The 19,514-nt window shown below is 51.3% G+C and overlaps 1 protein-coding gene across 1 annotated transcript; it reads right to left on the reverse strand.

Annotated features, from left to right (window-relative positions):
- Positions 1 to 122: 122 nt before the first annotated feature.
- On the reverse strand, positions 123 to 1,052 carry LOC123151392 (uncharacterized). Its single transcript, XM_044571116.1, has one exon. It carries the CDS (start codon positions 1,009 to 1,011, stop codon positions 427 to 429), a length of 585 nt encoding a protein of 194 aa, XP_044427051.1. The 5' UTR covers positions 1,012 to 1,052; the 3' UTR covers positions 123 to 426.
- Between the last annotated feature and the right edge of the window lie 18,462 nt (positions 1,053 to 19,514).

The raw sequence follows: 19,514 nt of genomic DNA on the forward strand, positions 1-19,514 counted from the left end.
GCACTACATTGTGAAACGGAGGGAGTATGAGTTTTGACCTTAATTTGTTATAAAAAAGACCTTAATTTATTTGTATAAATATTTGGCAAATAGTTACAGTCTTACAGAACTTGTTATAGAAAACCCTTAATTTATTTGTATATATATTTCGCAAATAGTTACAGTCTTAGAGAATCACAAGTACCACGTAATCCACTCGTTCGAATCCATGCCTAAACTGTTACTGGAAACGCAAACTCGAATTTCGAAACTAGAAACACAACTCAATGTTCACAGACTATTACAGGATGTTGTAGTTAATAGTTTTTTAGAAAAGGAGGAATCATCCTCAGCCTCTGCATCTGGGAGATGTATGCGAAGCCGTAGTTAATAGTACTACTGTAGTATATTGGAGCGTACTATCAAGAAACATCGTGCGGCGATCATCTACTTTGTTGGCCTCGCAGGAGCAGTGCACGAATCTCCAGCACCCCTGACCTGCGGCGGATGCGCCTGCCTCGCTACGCCGGCGCCGTTTGCAGGAGCAGGAGCGCACCTGAAGCCTGCTGCCGCGTACTGCCGGGGCGGGCCGAGCAGCGGCTGAGGCAGCGCGGGCACCCTGCCACCGCCATCGCCACCGGCGCCGTGTTTCTCCCACTCCGCCGGTGGCTTCACGTGCGCGAACTTGATCTCGAAAACGTCGTCGTCGTCCATGTCGTGCACCGTGGCGCGGGAGCTCGGCAGGGGCCTCATAACCGCCGGGCACTTTGCAGTACCCAACCCCTTCTCCGCATCTGCAGTGCTCTGCTGCTCTGCAGAGGACTTTCCTCTCGACGACGACGACCTCCGGCCGCACAGCCGGCCGGCGATGCACGCGGCGGCTGAGAGGAAGGAGACGACGGCGAGCACCACGAGCACCGGCCCGAAGGAGCCTCCGCCCTCGTCGGGCGCCGGCCTGCCAGTGTGCCGGACGGAGCCGGCGGAAGGATGGTAGCTGCTGCCGTACGGCAATGGCTGGGGCAGAGAAGCCATTGATGCTCACCGACTCCTGCAGCGCAAAATACTCGGTCTGCTTCGTGTGGTGGGTGCCGAGGGCTTGTTATGTAGCAGCAGCAGCGTGCCGCTAAAGGTGGCCATGTGAGATGTGACGGTGCTTTGCCCAACTTTTGTGCATGTCTCTGGGCATCTTTGAACGCTTCGGGACGCGAGAAAGTGGATCGTATGTGTTCTTCCAAGGATCTCGTCTAGAATCTGTTTCAGATCAGAAGATTTGGCTACGGCATGAGGAACTGTTCTTTTGTTCTTTGCTTGCTTTTGCCTTTGCTTTCGGGAGGGCGTTGCACTTGCACTTGCACCGGAACAAAGCACGCGCCCAGGTAAGGTGACCAAAGCATGAGGCGGGCGGTCGCTAAATAAACTTTTTTTTCTTGAAAACTCACAGGTGTGCGTATCATATATTAAAGAAGAAAAAGGGAGAGAGAGTCCTCCACGGTTACATTACATCACAAATGTACAGGCACCACATCACCGTCCGTCGTTGCACTAAGCCGACTACTCGTCTTGTGCCCACTCCAGTGCCGCTATGAAGGCCGCCGCTAAGTCGCCTCGCAAGATGCCCGCCCGCTTCCAAACCCCGCTCTCACTTGTGATTCTGTCGATAAGCCGTGCCATACCGCCGCCCCATCAAATATTATAGCGTTCATGTGCTTCCACGACTCCCATAGAGTTAGCAGGCAGATGGTGCGGATCGTCTTCGCGTGATGCCCGTGCGCGCTCTGCCTTGTGCACTATGCCTGCAATGCCTCTCCTACCTGCGGCGCGCCTCCCGAATTACCTAGGGCAAAGAAGACCCTGGTCCAAACCTCCCTTGCTAGCACACACCCTGGTCCTTTCTTTCCTTGTCCGTGCTGGGACTGCGCTGTACGCCCGCGGTGCCAACTCCTGCAACCGATAACCGTCTAGCCACCTATCTTTCCAGAATAGTGTGTCCCGTCCGTTGCCAATGACAGCTGTTGTTGCAGCCTAGAAAAGTTGTGTTGCTTCCTTCGGCACTGAGAATGAGAACTCCAGCCAGGGTCTTTCCCGATCCACCCTCTGCAGCCATAGCCATTTGGCCTGCAATGCCACATTCGTCCAGGCCAAGTCTAGTATGGCAAGACCGCCGGACCACTTGGGCGTGCACACCCGACTCCAGGCTACGGCGCACGCACCTCCGCCCACTTCCGCCTTGCCAGCCCATATGAATCCACGACAGACCTTATTCATCGCGACAATTGTCTTTGTTGGTAAGCCTAGTGCCAGCATAGAATGTATGGGGATTGCGCAAAGCACCGACAGTACGAGCATATCACGACTGCTCTTAGGAAGGGTTGCCGCCTTCCAATGTGGTAGTCGCGCAGCCAACTGTTCCACCAGGCCCCGGAGTTGGGCCGCCGTGAGCTTCCTGAGTGACAGTGGGAGGCCCAAGTATTTGCACGGGAAGGTAGTGCTCAAGCATCCCAAAGTGTGACAAACTAGGGCCAACTCCTCCTGGGAGCACCGGATGGGTAGTGTTGCGCTCTTTGCCATGTTAACTCGCAACCTAGAGGCTTGCCCAAAGATGTGGAGGATGGATTCACACGTTGCAAGTCCAACCGCCGAGGCTTGATGAAGATAGTGACATTATTCGCAAACATTGAGAGCCGCTGCCGTACACCTTGTCACGCCAGGGGTGTGAGGATGCCCGATGCCGTGGCCTTGAGGAACAGCCTGTGCAATGGCTCCATGCATAGGATGAATAACATTGGGGAGACCGGGTCCCTCTGGCGCAGGCCGCAACAGCTGAAGATCGTCTCGTTGGGCACACCATTAACAGTGACTCTCGTGGTCGATGTGGAGAGAATACCACATATCCAAGCCCTCCACCTCGCACCAAACCCCATGGTCTCCAAAACCTCGAGGAGAAACGACCATTGGATGGTGTCGAAGGCCTTAGAAATGTCCAGCTTCATAAGCACCATGGGCTCCCGTAGGGCATGCAACCGCCTAGCCGTGCACTGCACGAGCATAAAATTGTCATGGAGGGATCGCCCGTTGACAAATGCACTCTGGTGATTGCCCACAAGATGTGGGAGCTCCGCCGCCAACCGCGTAGCCAGGATCTTCTCGAAAATCTTGATGGAACCATGCATGAGGCTCACCGGCCTGAAGTCCTTCAGCCCCACCGCACCCATTTTCTTGGGCAGCAGCGAGATGATCGCCTTGTTAATTGAGGGCAGTCCACGCATGTCACCGCGGAAGAAGTGCTCAAGCACCCGCATGATGTCCTCCTTGATGATATGCCAGCACGAGGCATAGAATCGTCCCATAAAGCCGTCCGGTCCCGGCGCCTTGTCGAGTGGCACCCCTTTCACAACCTTCTCCACTTCCTCAAGGGTGAAGGGGGCTTCTAGGTGGGAAAGATCCCGAGCGGGCAATCCCAATGCGTCGCTAAATAACCTTGATTCACCCACTGACCCACCTATCTTTTGCTTTCATTTCTTTCTCTCGTCTTCGGCTTTGATTTGAATTGTCTGAGATTTTTTGTGACTTGTTTGGCGATCTGAACCCCTTCACTGATCAAAATGTTGATTAAGTGACACTAAAAATCTTCCCTTGTCTAGTTAAGCTTTTTAAAAAAGGGAAACACTAAAAATATGACGACAAGTTTTTAGGCATGGCAAAACTGACGTTTTTTATGACAATTTATATTGGCGCGATTATGAAAAATTAGTTTACAAGCACACCAATTTCCTGTCAAAAATAAACTAAGGTAGATTTTTCCATGCTCGTCAACTAAACTTGCCATCCTCGACGAACAAAATTTGCCATGTCTAAAAATTTGATGTTCGCTGGATATTCAGGTCCTAAAAAAACTAGTTAAGATTTCATTTAATATACACGAACTCAAAATGTAAGAATAAGAAGAAAAAAGGAAACATTTGGCCTCACCCAGCTGAAACTTGTTCTTCGTCGGCCGCGTCTAACGCTGCCTGATCGGTTCAGATCGTACGGCGCGAAGGCATGCACACGACTGTCTTCGACCCCATCCCCCACACCAGCCATGTGTCCCACGAATGACCCCATACCCAATCTTAGCTTCTTGCATCTATTGTCTTCCTCGTGTAACGGTGTCGACTCCTGGCCTAGTGAACCGGCTGAGGACCCCTTGTCAGTTCCGTCCTAGGCTGCATCAGGCAGCCCATGATGTATACAAGGAAGATCCGGAAGACTTGACGTATACTCCAAGACGTTGGATTCGTGGAAGGATCTACCTCGTACGTAGCTGATTAGGATCATGTACCCTAGGACCACCCGGTATCTATATAAACCGAGGGGCCTGACTCGTAGACAATATATTCAATCTCGTTGCAGTTTACACTCTATACACACTCCAACGCAATAAATCACGACCATGCATATAGTTTTATCTCTTCGGAGAGCCTGAACCTGGGTAAATCTTGTGTCCCTGTTACCATCGGTCCACGACATCTTGCTTAGGATCCCCTATCCCGAGATCTGCCAGATTTAGCTCTGTCAGTGGTGGCCCATGCAGGTCCTACTAGGTGATCATTGCAGATCGACGGGAATCAAGATCAATGCTCAGATCGGGACTAGTGCAATCTTTGTGCCGGGCCAGATGTTCATCTTCGACGATGTCACCCTCGTCGCCAAGACTGCTGGCCATCTCGGCTAGGTCGAGTCCTTTGCTCCAGGTTGGATCATGATATTCGACAACATGGAGTACACTGCGGATCTCCGCGGAGAGCTCATCTTCCCGGGCCTAGTTGCGTGCCAGGCCGAGGATCAACACGAGCCACTTCCCTTGGTCCTGATGTTAGATTTGGCCGAGGAGGAGCGTGAGAAGCCTTTGCCGGGATTGACCTCAAGTCAAATCCTGAAGTTGCTCTCGTCAGGCTCGATGTCAAATCATGCCCAGGATGATCGTGAGACTATTTTGGGGTCAATGTCAATTGTTTAGCGCAACGAACCAGGCAACCAGACTATGCGGCTTTAACGCCCTCACTTAGCCATAGGAGTTCGACAATAAAAACATGGGCGCATCCCCTAGTATCTGAACTAGAGTGCTATAAGCGTCTGATCGGGAAGTACCGATCCTTCGCGTAATGCGGAAGAAATCTCCAACGATTTACAACCTCCGAACAGCTGATCGGCTCTCGCCGCATCATGATAATCAGTTTTCGGCTTTCTCTACTAAGGTGCTCCTTTGGATAAACCAAGGCATAATTGCAGTAGTTCTCCCTTTACTACCTTAGCCGATATAGAGGAACATAAGGTAGCAAGCACAGGAGCCGGGCAACCCAACTATTGACCAAAGACATGATTCAGAGCCAATGCATACAATGCTAAATTCAGGGTGCCGAACTATACTATAAAAAGTGTTCGGACTTTTGTTGCCATAGTATGGGGTGCTATGAAGCCCCTGGCAAACATCAAATGTACCAAAGTGTATGGGTGCTACCTGATAGGGTTTACCAGAAAAAAAAGATAAAAAACGAAGAAAAAGAAGAACAAGTGATAAGCTAGGGCCGTAAAATTTGAGCCGCAAACTGTTCTTATTATAATTTCATTGGTGCGCTAAAGCGCGTTTATACAAGTAATGAAAGAAGCAGGAGGCTAGTTACTATGCCTTAACCAAGGGAGAGCTGCACGTGGGTCCTGAAAAATAGGTAGAGTGATTGTTAACGAAACCACCAAGAGAAGTACCCCATATGCCTGTGTTTCTTGCCGCCTTGGTGTGTTTGTCCTTCAAGAGTACCGATGATCAGGCCATCAGATGGGGCATGTGGGATTGAAGCCTGAAAAGGAAACGAATAAAAGTGAAAGTATGTGTGTATCCGGTGTCGGTTGAGCCGCACTGTGGATCACAAGCTAGCTATGCCTCCGTCGATGCCCATGGAATTTTGAGTGCGTAGTTATGTACGCGCGGTGCGAATGCCACTACTTGACCAGGACTGAGACGGAGGCCGAATTGCTAGTCTAGCTCCTGACGAGCCGAGTTGTCCTGCTGCAGGGTAGTTTGGAACCTCTTGACGGTGTCCGTGGGCTCGGCAGCCGAATTAAGGTTTTGCTTGAGAAGGCCACTCTGTACTTCTGCTGCTAAAGCAGCTGTGTGCTCTTCTGTACGAAGGGAGCGTTCCGTATTTCCATTGACTGTTATGACGCCACATGGATCGGGCATCTTGAGTTTGAGATAAGCATAGTGTGGCACTGCGTTGAACTGAGCAAATGCGGTTCGTCCGAGCAGCGCATGATAGCCGCTGCGAAAGGGGACGATATCGAAGATTAACTCCTCGCTTCGTAAGTTGTCCGGAGATCCGAAGACAACCTCTAGTGTGATTGAGCCCATACAACGGGGCTCTACGCCCGGTATGACTCCTTTAAAGGTAGTCTTGGGCTTGATCCGTGATGGGTTAATGCCCATTTTGTGCATTGTATCCTGATACAACAAATTGAGGCTGCTGCCACCGTCCATCAGGACTCGCGGAACCCATCAATTATTGGGTCCAGGACCAGTGCGGTTGAACCACCGTGACGGATACTGGTCGGATGATCCCGGTGATCAAAAGTGATCGGGCATGACGACCATGGATTAAATTTTGGGGTGACTGGCTCTATCATGTAGACGCCCCTGAGTGCGCACTTATGCTCCCTCTTGGGGATGTGTGTAGCGTATCATGTTTACCATTTTGACCTGAGGGGGAAACTTCTTCTGTCCCCCTGTGTTCGGCGGTCGGGGCTCCTGTCGTCGTCCTCGCTTTGCGATCCCTTATCCTTGTTTTCGGAATTTAACTTGCCGGCCTGTTTAAAAACCCAACAATCTCTATTGGTGTGATTGAGTGGTTTGTTTGGGGTGCCATGAATCTGGCACGGACGGTCAAGTATGCGGTCCAAGCTACTGAATCCGGCGTTGACCGCCGTATCCTCGGTGTTGTCATTGTTGTTTCGTCGCTTGTATCTGTTGCGTCGAGACTTGTCTTTGTTATTTTTAACTTCAGGGGTGCCGGCGTCGCTTGCATTATTTTTGCTACGGGCCAGCCAACTATCCTCACTCGCGCAAAAGCAGGTCATGAGTGCCGCAAGGGCTGCCATAGATTTTGGCTTTTATTGGCCGAGGTGGCGGGTGAGCCATTCATCGCGGATGCTATGTTTAAAGGCCGCTAGGGCTTCGGCATCCGGACAGTCAACGATTTGGTTCTTTTTGGTTAGGAACCTAGTCCAGAATTTCCTGGCTGACTCTCCATGTTGTTGAACTATGTGGCTTAAGTCATCGGCGTCTGGTGGCCGGACATATGTACCTTGGAAGTTGTTGAGGAAGGCTTCTTCCAAGTCGTCCCAGCTGCCGATAGAGTTTTCAGGCAGGCTATTTAACCAGTGCCGAGCTGGTCCTTTAAGATTTAGAGGGAGGTATTTGATGGCGTGGAGGTCATCTCCGCGGGCCATATGTATATGGAGAATGAAGTCTTCAATCCATACCGCGGGGTCTGTGGTTCCGTCGTATGATTCTATGTTCACGGGTTTGAACCCTTCTGGGAATTCATGTTCCATGACTTCATTAGTGAAGCAATGAGGATGTGCGGCGCCTCTATATCGGGCTTTATCGTGATGTAGCTCTGATGGAGTCCATCTGCGGCTTTCGGCCCACGCATGACTAGGTTTGTCACGTCCGAAATAGATGGCCGTCGTCGCGTGTCGGGGCACGTCCTCGCGATCCGTAGATCGATCTGGTATGTCCTGCTTTATTGTTCAGTTCATGCCGAAGGTCATATGTATGGCCGTGGGCTAATTTGCCTCTGCCTTTGTGATGAGGCAGGGCGGGCTGGTGTTCAGCTTGAGTTGCCATTTTGTCCCGACCACGTGGTGACCGGTCAGCCGCATTGTGCGATGGTGGTATGTATTCCGGCGCCTCATCGTCGAACTGAGGTAGCAATTTGCGCTTCGAGTAGCTTTTGGTTGGGCGCTTGAGGCCGTATTCTTCGGCTGCTGGGACATCAGTCGATTTATCATTGAGCAGATCCTGGTCAGCTTGAAGCTGTTGCTGCTTCTTTTTTAGGCTCCTTGTAGTGGCTATCAGCTGGCACTTGAAGCGCTCCTACTCAAGAGGTTCCTTAGGCATGATGAAATCCTCGGTGCCGAGGCTCGCCTCGTCCTCGGAGAGCAGAAGATAATTGCCGTCCTCCGAGTCTTCGTGCGTGGCCTATTTTCCAGGGCTGACCTGCCCATCTTCCCGTTCATCTTGCTCAGTAGCTGTGTCAACGGGGTCTTCGTTGTCTTCGACACCTTCTGGAGTATTATCTTCTCCTGTGCCGGTGTTGCTGTCTCTACTGCGGCGTGACTTAGAGCAGCATCGCTGACGCCGACGCTTTGATTGTATTTCAGAAGGTTTATCCTCTACTGGGTCTTCCTTGTCATCGCCGCTGTTCTCCTTTGGTGCATCCACCATGTATACATCATACGAGGAAGTGGCAGTCCAGCGTCCGGTGAACGGCGGGTTCTAGGCCTCTTCTTCTTCGGCATCATTGTCCATACCATCGATGTCGTCGGAGCCGTAAGCAAGAGTGTCAGTTAAATCCTCGACAGTGGCTATAAAGTGGGTGGCGGGTGGGGAGCAAAATTTTCCGCCATCAGCCCCTAGTTCGAACCGGACATAGTTCGACTGTGGGTCCCCCGCCAAGGACAGATTCTTTAATGAGTTTAGCACATTGCCCAAGGCCGAGTGCTGGAAGATGTCTGCGGCGTTGAACTCGAAGATCGATAAACAATCAAGTTCGGCGTCCGCGGGCTCACATGGTTCGGAACTTATGGGCGGAGATGAGTCCGGAGTTCCGGTGACACAGATATCGTGTGAGGTTAAGTCCATGTGCAGCTCCAACGCCGGGGAATCTGTGGCCTCTGTGGTGGGGTTGAGCCTCCGATCCTTGGATGGCATAGTATGCTCCGGATCTAAGGCCAGAGCGGTTGCAGGAGCTATCTCCTAAATGCGGTCCGATGACAGATTTAGGTCATGTTCATTGAGGTGACCAGGAGCGGTCGCCGCGGTCTCAAATCCGGCAAAGATCAAATCTCCACGGATGTCCGCGATGTAGTTCAAGCTCCCAAATCTGACCTGATGGCCAGGGGCGTAGCTTTCGATCTGCTCCAGATGGTCAAGCGAGTTGCCCCGCAGTGCGAAGCCGCCGAACACGAAGATTTGTTCGGGGAGGAAGACCCCCCTGGACAGCATCGTTGTAGATGATTGAAGGAGCCATCAAACCTCTTGACGATGACACAGTGGAACTCTCAATGAAAGAACCAATGTCGGTGTCAAAACTGGCGGATCTCGGGTAGGGGTGAGGGAGTCCTAGACTAAGGGGTCCTCGAGCGTCCGGCCTGTTAGTCATGGGCCGGACTGATGGGCTTTGAAGATACGAAGACCGAAGACTGCACCCGTGTCCGGATAGGACTCTCCTTGGCGTGGAAGGCAAGCTTGGCGACAGAATATGTAGATTCCTTTCTTTGTAACCGACCTTGTCTAACCCTAGATCCTCCCGGTGTCTATATAAACCGGAGGACTTAGTACGGAGGAGATACTCATTATCATAACCATACAAGCTGGAGCTCTAGGGTTTAGCCATTACGATCTCGTGGTAGATCAACTCTTGTAATACTCATATTCACCAAGATCAATCAAGTAGGACGTAGGGTATTACCTCCATAGAGAGGTCCCAAACCTGGGTAAAACATTGTGTCCCCTGTCTCCTGTTACCATCGACCTTAGACGCACAGTTCGGGACCCCCTACCCGAGATCCACCGGTTTTGACACCGACATTGGTGCTTTTATTGAGAGTTCCCCTGTGCTGTCCGCCAAAAGGTTTGATGGCCCCTTCAATCATCAATAATGACGCTGTCCAAGGAGAAATTTTCCTCCCCGGACAAAACTTTGTGTTCGGCAGCTTTGCACTACGGCCAATTCGTTTGGCCATCTGGAGCAGTTCGAAAGCTACGCCTCTGGCCATCAGGTCAGATTTGGGAGCTTGAACTACGTTGCGGACATCCGTGGTGACTTGATCTTGCCGGATTCGAGACCGCGGCTACCACTCCGGGTCACCCCGAGAGACATGGCCTAAATCTGTCATCGGACTGCATCCAGGAGACAGCTCCCATAACTGCTCTGGCCTTAGATCCGGAGCAGACTGCGCCATCGAAGGACGGGAAGCTCAACCCCGCCACGGAGCCACAGATTCCCCGGCGTTGGAGCCGCACATAGACTCGATCTCACATGATACCTGTGCCACCGGAACTCCGGACTCGTCTTCGGCCGTAAGTTCCGAACCATATGAGCCCGCGGACGCCGAACTTGATCGTCTATCGATCTTCGAATTCAGCGCCGGAGACATCTTCCAGCACTCACCTTTGGGCGACGTGCTAAACTCATTAAAAACCTATCCTTGATGAAGGACTCATAGCCGAACTATATCTGGTCCGAACTAGGGGCTGATGGTGGAGAATTTTGCTTCCCACCCGCCACCCACTTCATAGCCACGGTCGAGGATTTGACTGACACACTTGATTACGACTCCGAGGACATCGACGGTATGGATGACGATGCCAGAGAAGAAGAGGCCCATAACCTGCCGTTCACTGGACGCTGGACGACCACTTCCTCATATAATGTATACATGGTGGATGCACCAAAGGAGAACAGTGGCGACGACAAGGAAGATCCAGCTGAGGATAAACCTTCCGAAATACAATCCAAGCGCCGGTGTCAGCGGCGCCGCTCTAAGTCACGCTGTAGTAGAAACAACAACACCGACATAGGAGAAGATAACACTCCAGAAGGTGTCGAAGACAACAAAGACCCCATTGAAACAGCTAATGAACAAGATGAACGGGAAGATTGGCAGGTTAGCCCTGGTAAACAGGCCACACACGAAGACTCAGAGGACGGAAGTTATCTTCCGCTCTCTGACGATGAGGTGAGCCTCGGCACTGACAATTTCATCATGCCAGAGGAACCTCTTGAGCAGGAGCGCTTCAAGCGCCAGCTAATAGCCGCTGCAAGGAGCCTAAAAAAGAAGCAGCAACAGCTTCAGGCTGACCAAGATCTGCTCAATGATAAATGGACTGATGTCCTAGTAGCCGAAGAATACGGCCTCAAGCGCCCAACCAAAAGCTACCCAAAGTGCAAATTGCTACCTCATTTTGATGAGGAGGCGCCGGAATACATACCACCATCGTACAATATGGCTGACCAACCACCACATGGTCGGGACAGAACGGCAGCTCACGCCGAACACCAGCCCGCCCCGCCTCATCGCACAGGTAGAGGCAAATTAGCCCACGGCCATACATATGACCTCCGGCAAAACTTGAACAATAAAGCAGGACATACCAGATCAATCTACGGATCACGAGGACGTGCCTCGACACGCGACGACGGCCACCTATTCGGACGTGACAGACTTAGTCATGCGTGGGCTGAAAACCGCAGATGGACTCCATCAGAGCTATGTCACGATATGGCCCGATATAGAGGCGCCGCACACCCTCATTACTTCACTGATGAGGTCATGGATTATGAATTCCCAGAAGGGTTCAAACCCGTGAATATAGAATCATACGATGGAACCATGGACCCCGCAGTGTGGATCGAAGACTTCATTCTCCACATTCATATGGCCAACGGTGATGACCTCCACGCCATCAAATACCTCCCTTTAAAACTCAAGGGGCCAGCTCGGCACTGGTTAAACAACCTGCCTGAAAATTCTATCGGCAGCTGGGAGGACTTGGAAGAAGCCTTCCTGGATAACTTCCAAGGTACATATGTCCGGCCACCAGACGCCGATGACTTAAGCCACATAGTTCAACAACCTGGAGAGTCCGCCAGGAAATTCTGGACTAGGTTCTTAACTAAAAACAACCAAATCGTTGATTGTCCGGATACCGAAGCCCTAGCAGCCTTCAAACACAGCATCCACGATGAATGGCTCACTCGCCACCTCGGCCAAGAAAAGCCAAAATCCATGGCGGCCCTTGTCGGTGTCAAAACCGGCGGATCTCGGGTAGGGGGTCCCGAACAGTGCGTCTAGGCCGGATGGTAACAGGAGGCAGGGAACACTTTGTTTTACCCAGGTTCGGGCCCTCTCGATGGAGGTAATACCCTACTCCTGCTTGATTAATATTGATGATATGGATAGTACAAGAGTAGATCTACCAAGAGATCAAGGAGGCTAAACCCTAGAAGCTAGCCTATGGTATGATTGTTGTGTATGGAGTTGATTGACTACGGACTACAACCCTCCGGTTTATATAGACACCGGATAGGGTTAGGGTTACATAAAGTCGGTTACAATGGTAGGAGATCTTGAATATCCGCATCGCCAAGCTTGCCTTCCACGCCAAGGAAAGTCCCATCCGGACACGGGACGAAGTCTTCAATCTTGTATCTTCATAGTCCGGGAGTCCGGCTGAAGGTATAGTCCGGCTACCCGAACACCCCCTAATCCAGGACTCCCTCAGTAGCCCCTGAACCAGGCTTCAATGATGACGAGTCCGGCGCGCAAATTGTCTTCGGCATTGCAAGGCGGGTTCCTCCTCCAAGTCCTTCATAGAAGATTGTAAACACCAATAGTAGTGTCCGGCTCTGCAAAATAAGTTTCCACATATTGCCATAGAGAGAATAATATTAACACAAATCAAATCTGCTGACGTATTCCGTAGTGCGTCATCACACTACGGCCAAGTTCTTTACTCGAATCGTTTTTACTTTTCCACCTCAGCATGTTTTGCGAGGCTGTTTCCTTGGCACGTCTTGTTAAAGCAGAGATCGTGTGCCCCCCTTTTACGGGATTCTCATCAATACAGATGTGGGTAACCCAATCGTGCCCGTTAGCGTGTTTTCTCGATTAAAGGCGAGTCCCAAACGGTTACGGGGAGGGCTTCTGGTATTCAACCTCTTATAAAGAGACCAAGGCCTTACTCCTTTTTCCAATCTCAAACGAGTTCGCCCGTCGCCCCGAGTTCCAACACCCTAGGCTCCAAATTCCAGGCGCTTTGGACCTTCGACAATGTCCGGTTCCGACCTTCAAGGCCGATGGATGCCCTCTTCCGTCACGGAGGAGGACGTGCTAAAGTTGAGAGAGGCTAAGTTCTTGACCGCCGAAATTCCGCATAGGTTGCCTACTCAAAGGCAGGCTATTCCCAATCCCAGCCTGGTGAGAGCGTAGTGTTCATGTCTCACTTCCTTCGGGGGTTAGGCTTCCCGATGGATCCCTTCGTGAGGGGGCTGCTGTTTTATTATGGGCTGGAATTTCATGACTTAGCCCCGGAGTCCATCCTCCACATTTCCTCATTCATCATTGTGTGTGAAGCGTTCCTCCGTGTTACTCCTCACTTCGGATTATGGCTCAAGACTTTTGGATTGGAGCCGAAGATGATCGAGGGACGGCACGCAGAGTGCGGAGGCGCTGTCATAAGTAAGAATGCTGATGCTCCATGGCCCGAGGGCTCCTTTCAAGAGGAGCTCGGCTTGTGGCAACGAGAATGGTTCTATATCACCGCTCCCAGGAGCGCCAAGTGGGCGGCGCCTCCTGCCTTTCGCTCGGGTCCCCCATCACGGCTAGCATCATGGGTCAACAAAGGATTAGATTGGGGTTTGCCCAAAGACGTGCCCCTGTTACAGGGCCGAATTAAGGATCTCTTGGAAGGAGACCTCAGTTTGGTCAAGGTGATGCAGGTCATGCTGATTCGCCGAATATTGCCCGGCAAACGTCGCCCCCTTCGCCTGTGGGAGTTTAATCCGGAGGGACCGCGAGCTCTCCAGAATTTTATGGGCGCAACGCCCGCGCAGATGTATAGAATGTTCTTCGGATCACAAGAGATGTGTCCGGATTTAACCGAAGACGCAGGCCTAAGCTGCAATCGCCTGGATACTCAAGTAAGCAACCCTGTGCCCGGACCTTCTATCCGTATAATTGTCATAAACTTGCCCCTAAAAGAGCCATCCTTTTAAACAGGAGTGGATAGCGAAGGCAAAGCTGATTAGGTGTCTGGCTCCCCTTCCTGAAACCAGGCTGGATCCCGTGCTAGTCAGGATGCTGGAGATAATGCCTTTGGAGGGTGAGGACAAGGAAGCTATGGCCTCCTCGAAGGAGGCTGCCCCGAAGGGAGGAACCGACAATTCCTCTCCTAAGGGGAAGAAGAGAGCCGCCTCTGACGACCCAGAAACCATGGCCTCGAAACGGGGGAGAAAATCCTTGTCAGAGGGTCCGACGCCGAGGAGTTCCTCGGCCGGACTACGCCCTCAAGGGGATCAGCCCTCCAGCGAGCCGTAAGTAGAGAGAGGTTTTCCTTTTGAGGGATGAGAGAAATCCTTGATTTATATCTGAGAAGATTAACCGAAATTTTACGTTGTAGCTCGGACCTCAGCCCTTCTCAGCAGAGCTCGTCTTCGGGGGATCTTCTTCCGGAGATGATGGAGAGCGGGACGCCTCCCCCTGCCGTACTGCCTAGCGAGGCGGGCGACCCTGAGGTGTCGTCGCGGAGGGTTTCTCTGAATCCGGCAGGGGCGGAAGATAGCTATGTGGGCTCCCAAGGCTCTCCGCATCCGGCCTTCGAAAGAGGCCATAGGACAAGTCCGGCACCGTCTGGTGCTCGGCCGGAGGAGCTGAAGATTCTGCTGGGGCGAGCTTCTATCTCAGAGGAGCACCGTGCACGGTGATTGAACGGATTTCATCCGCAGAAAGCGGATTGCATGAGGCCGTCAAAAGTTTACTCACGGGTTTTGAGGTACGTTAGATAATGTACACTTTTGTCAGTTGCGCATAAGTAAGATGCGCCCTGTATAGATAGTAGCCCCTGAGACTCTGCGCGTTGTCAAGAAATGACGGCACGCAGAGGATCATAATCCCAGGTCTAAGATGTCGCCTTTGAATGTAGGTGGCGAGGTGTCCGAAATCAAGCCGAACTGATGATGTGGCCGAACTAAAGCGGCAACTGGACGTGGCAGACGCCGACATCACGCTTGTCAACAAGCGGCTTGATGAGGCTCAAGGTATGTAATTCTTCGGGCGGCATCATGTAAGAGGAGCTTCATGTCAGTGTCTTAGAATGTGTATGCTTGACGCAGATGGTACGACCGTCGTGGAGAATCTTAGGGCAGAACTTGCCCGAGCTAAGGAGCAAGCCAGAAAAAGCGATGCGGCTACCGAGAAGGCCCTTGAAGAGCTGAAAGCCGAACAGGCTGCTCACTGCCGAAGCAAAGAAGAAATGGCCGAGATGGCCGAGAAGTTAAAGAGCGCTGCAGACCGTTGCAAACTTCTTGAGAAAGAAGACCGGGCGAGACAGACGGACTTAGAGAAGGCCGTTGCCGATGCCAAGGATGCTCGCTCTACGATGAGAGCTGCAAGGGAGGAGCTGCGTCAGGCCGAATAGATTGCGGCTGGAAAGCCCTTTATGCTGCGGAGGAAGTTTTGTGATCCGAAGTTTGCTCTGTTGGACCGGATGTGGAGCGTGGAGGATACCTATCTGGATTTGGCAGCGAGTGCTGCTGATGCGACTGAACACTTTCGAGATCAGAAAGATCGCGAAGTGGAAAAGCTTTTCTGGTCGCAGTTTCACAATCGAGAGCGTCCACTGGCAGTGGATGATCGTTTGGCTCAATGGGCCGAACTGAATAGGTTGTCTGGACTCGCCATGAAGTACGTCATGGGTCACCTGTGGCCGGGGAGATCGGAGCCGAAGAGTTACTTCAGCTTGGTGCAGCAATTCCTTGACGCGGTGCCGCGTATAAATGCAATGAAGAGGTCAGCATGCATAGAGGGCGCTAGGATGGCTCTTGCCCGTGTTAAGACATATTGGGCAGAGATGGAGACCACCATTGTTGTGTCCCGAGATTCGGACAAAAGCCGAGTATCCTCCGAGCACTATTTTTAGGAAGTTCTTGAAGGCGCTCGTATAATAGAGACGCAGTACTCGAAAGATGCTATGTTATGATAGCATATGTAATTATAAAGTAATATTTTGATAAACTGTAGTGGTCTTTTTTATACTTGTGCCTCCAAGTATTGGGAACACCTCCTATGCGGCAGTTTTAAGATATATATATATATATATATATATATATATATATATATATATATATATATATATATATATAGAATCTGAAAGATGGCAGTCGTTGGCTTCAGCCCCCATGCACATAGTGCGGGGGTGCTCGCAGAAGACGCATTTTCACACTTAACCCAACGTCTTGGTCCTACAAAGGAGGTGATAGCGCAGCGGGCCAGGAAACCGGACTATAATGCTTTAACACTTTCACTTAGCCATAGGTGTTTGACAATGAGACTCTTTAGGTAGCTCCTTGGTGGCAATTGCGCTCGTCCAAATTCGGGGCACGTGTGTGCCTGACCGGGAAGCGGCCCTTCGTTAAAGCGGAGGAATCCGATAGATTCCGATAGGTCATCAAGTGGCTGACCAGTGTCACGCTACATCATGACAGTCAGTTTTCGGCTTTCTCTACTGAGGTGCTCGCCCGGCCGAACCGGGGGCACAATCGCAGTAGTTCTCCTGGTGCTACCTTAGCCGATAGAGCGGAACGTAAGGTAGCCGAACTCAGGAGCCGGGCAACCCAACATTTGACCAAAGACATGATTCGGAGCTGATGCATATAATGCCAAAACTCGCAACGCCGAACACTCCCTAAGGTGTTCGGTCTTTATGAGTGCGGGCGAAACGACACTCTTTATTAAAAAAGCCCCTAGTGTCCAGGTACGTGCAAAAATTCTGACGTGGCCACATGCCAAGACGCCAGCCTCCTCCTTGGTTATATCAGAAAGAAAAAACCAGGGGATGTGTAGCAACAAGAGACAGTAAAAAAGGTTTACGCAGGGTCTTAATCTAAAAAGAATCCTTTAGGACGGGTCCCTACTGCACGTCTGCGCCTGTGTCTCCGTTGTGCTGTATCCTGGACGGGCGCCGCACGACGTTCATCTGTAAAAGAGAGGATCTGAGTTGAAAATGGGTCGTGCCGAAAAAAGTTTAAAATAAACAAAGTATAAAGGAAGATATATTATTGTCTCAATGATGATTTTGCACCGAACTCATCTATCCGCGTTCGTGGTCTTTAATGACCTATTTCGAAGTTTTCTGGCCGGTGAGGCCGTTTTGCTATGGGGCTGTCAAAGCGGCCGCACAGTCCTCCGCTTGGGGAGGTGCACTTTAGTGCTTCCCCTTCAAAGAGATGATGCCTCGTGGACCGGGCATCTTAAGCGTAAGAGATGCATAATGCGGTATTGCGTTAAAGCGAGCGAAAGCTTCGCGTCCTAGTAGTGCTTGATAGCGACTTGAGAACGGGATGATATGGAAGGTCAGCTTTTCGTGGTGGAGGTTATCGGCCGAGCCGAATATGACTTCGAGCCGGAGAAAACCCATACAATGGGTGTCCGGACCAGGTATTACCCCTTGAAAGGAGGTTTTGCTGCGGCGGATTCTTGCTGGGTTTATCCCCATGTGCTGGATTGTATCCTGATATATCAGGTTTAGTCCACTGCCGCCGTCCATAAGGAAATTTGAAAACTGGAGTCCACCAATTATTGGATCGAGTATCAAGGCAGTCCAGCCTACATTCTTGATATTCCTAGAATAATCCAGCTGATTGAAGATGATTGGTTTTGACAACCAATGGCGGGACCCTTTGGGGATGGGCCGTGTGGTGCGTACGTTTACGGGCGCCGCATGTTTTGTTATGTGAAGTAAGTTCACTGTTTTTACTTCTTGTGGGAAGCTCTTTTGTTTCCTGGTGCTCTGCTTTTGGGGTTCGTCCTCGTCTTCGCTTGGTGTGTCGAGCCCCTTGTGTTCGGCATTTAGTCTGCCGGATTGTTTGAAAACCCAACAGTCTCTGTGGGTATGGTTAGCGGGCTTCCCGGAGTACTGTGTATCTGACATATCCTGTCCAGGATTTTATTTAGGTTGGATGGATCGTCCCTATTATCCCGGGGGGGGGGGGGCGATTTTTCCTGTTTTTGACGTGAGCCTTTGAATCCGGCATTGACTGTCGTGCTCTTTGGACTTTTGTCCTTAGTCCAGCGACGGTCCTTGTTGCGTCGCGGTTTTCCGTTTCCATCCCTAGTTTTGGATGTACTTGGGTCGCTGGGGCTGCACCTTGCCAACCAGCTGTCCTCCCCTGCACAAAAGCGGGTCATGAGGCTTGTTAGTGCGGCCATTGTTCTTGGCTTTTCTTGGCCGAGGTGTCTGGCGAGCCATTCGTCTCGGACGTTATGCCTGAAAGCTGCTAAGGCTTCGACGTCCGGACAGTCGACTATCTGATTCTTTTTAGTGAGGAATCTATTCTAGAACTGCCGAGCTGATTCTCCGGGTTGTTGAGTTATGTGACTAAGATCGTCTGCATCCAGAGGGCAGACATAGGTCCCTTGAAAGTTTGCTCGGAAAGCATCCTCGAGCTCTTCCCAGCTTCCAATTGTGTTTTCGGGAAGGCTTTTAAGCCAATGCCGGGCTGGCCCTTTAAGCTTAAGGGGTAGATATTTTATGGCGTGGAGATCATCTCCTCTAGCCATGTGTATGTGGAGGATATAATCCTCGATCCAGACTCCAGGGTCTGTTGTTCCATCATATGCCTCCATGTTTACGGGTTTGAATCCCTCTGGGAATTCATGGTCCAGGACCTCATCGGTGAAACATAGGGGGTGTGCGGCGCCCCTGTATTTGGGTATGCCGGATTCTGATGATGGCTTCATAGTGTTGCTTACGAGAGCTTGCTTTCTTGGCCCATAAATGGACCTGACTGGGCCATGATGCGAATCCTTAAGTGGGTCGCATGCCGATTTAGGTGTGGTGCCGCTTGCCGCTTTATGGGGTCGTCTATCCGACCATGTGGCTTTTTCATTTTTTGAATGCGAGGGCTCTAGGGCCTCTTCGTTGAATTCAGGCAGTAGCTTTCTTTTCGGATAGCTTTTTGTGCGGCGACTATCGCCGTACTTATCTGTGGTATTGATTACTTTGCTCCATCTAATCCGGAGTGCGTCTTCCGCTATTTTTAGCTTCCGCTTCTGCTTCTTTAGGCTGCGTGCAGCTGCAACGAGCTTCTCGTGGAGATTCTTCTGCTCCATAGGTTTATTCGGCGTGAGGTCGTCCGGAATGCCGTTTTTGCCGGGGGAGGGATGTTCAGTTTCTCTATTCGTGTTGCCCTGTTCGGACGGTTGCTCTAAGGCCTGCTCGTCGTCTACCGGCTCGTCCTGCTCTATGGCTGGGTTTTTGTCGAGGCGGGGCTTGGGTCGGCGTTTACGCCGATGCTTTGATTGCTTTTCGGAGGGTCGATCTCCCGTCCCATCCCCTTTTTCCTTGTTGTCGCTTCCTTTAGGGGTATCCACCATGTACACATCGTGAGATGAGGTGGCTGTCCAATGCCCTATGGGCGTTGGTTCGTCGGTATCTCCTGCATCGTCATCCATGCTGTCGATGTCTCCGGAGTCGAAGTTGAGCACGTCGTTTAAAT

The sequence above is a fragment of the Triticum aestivum genome, chromosome 7A (assembly GCF_018294505.1).
Source record: "Triticum aestivum cultivar Chinese Spring chromosome 7A, IWGSC CS RefSeq v2.1, whole genome shotgun sequence".
NCBI lineage: Eukaryota > Viridiplantae > Streptophyta > Magnoliopsida > Poales > Poaceae > Triticum > Triticum aestivum.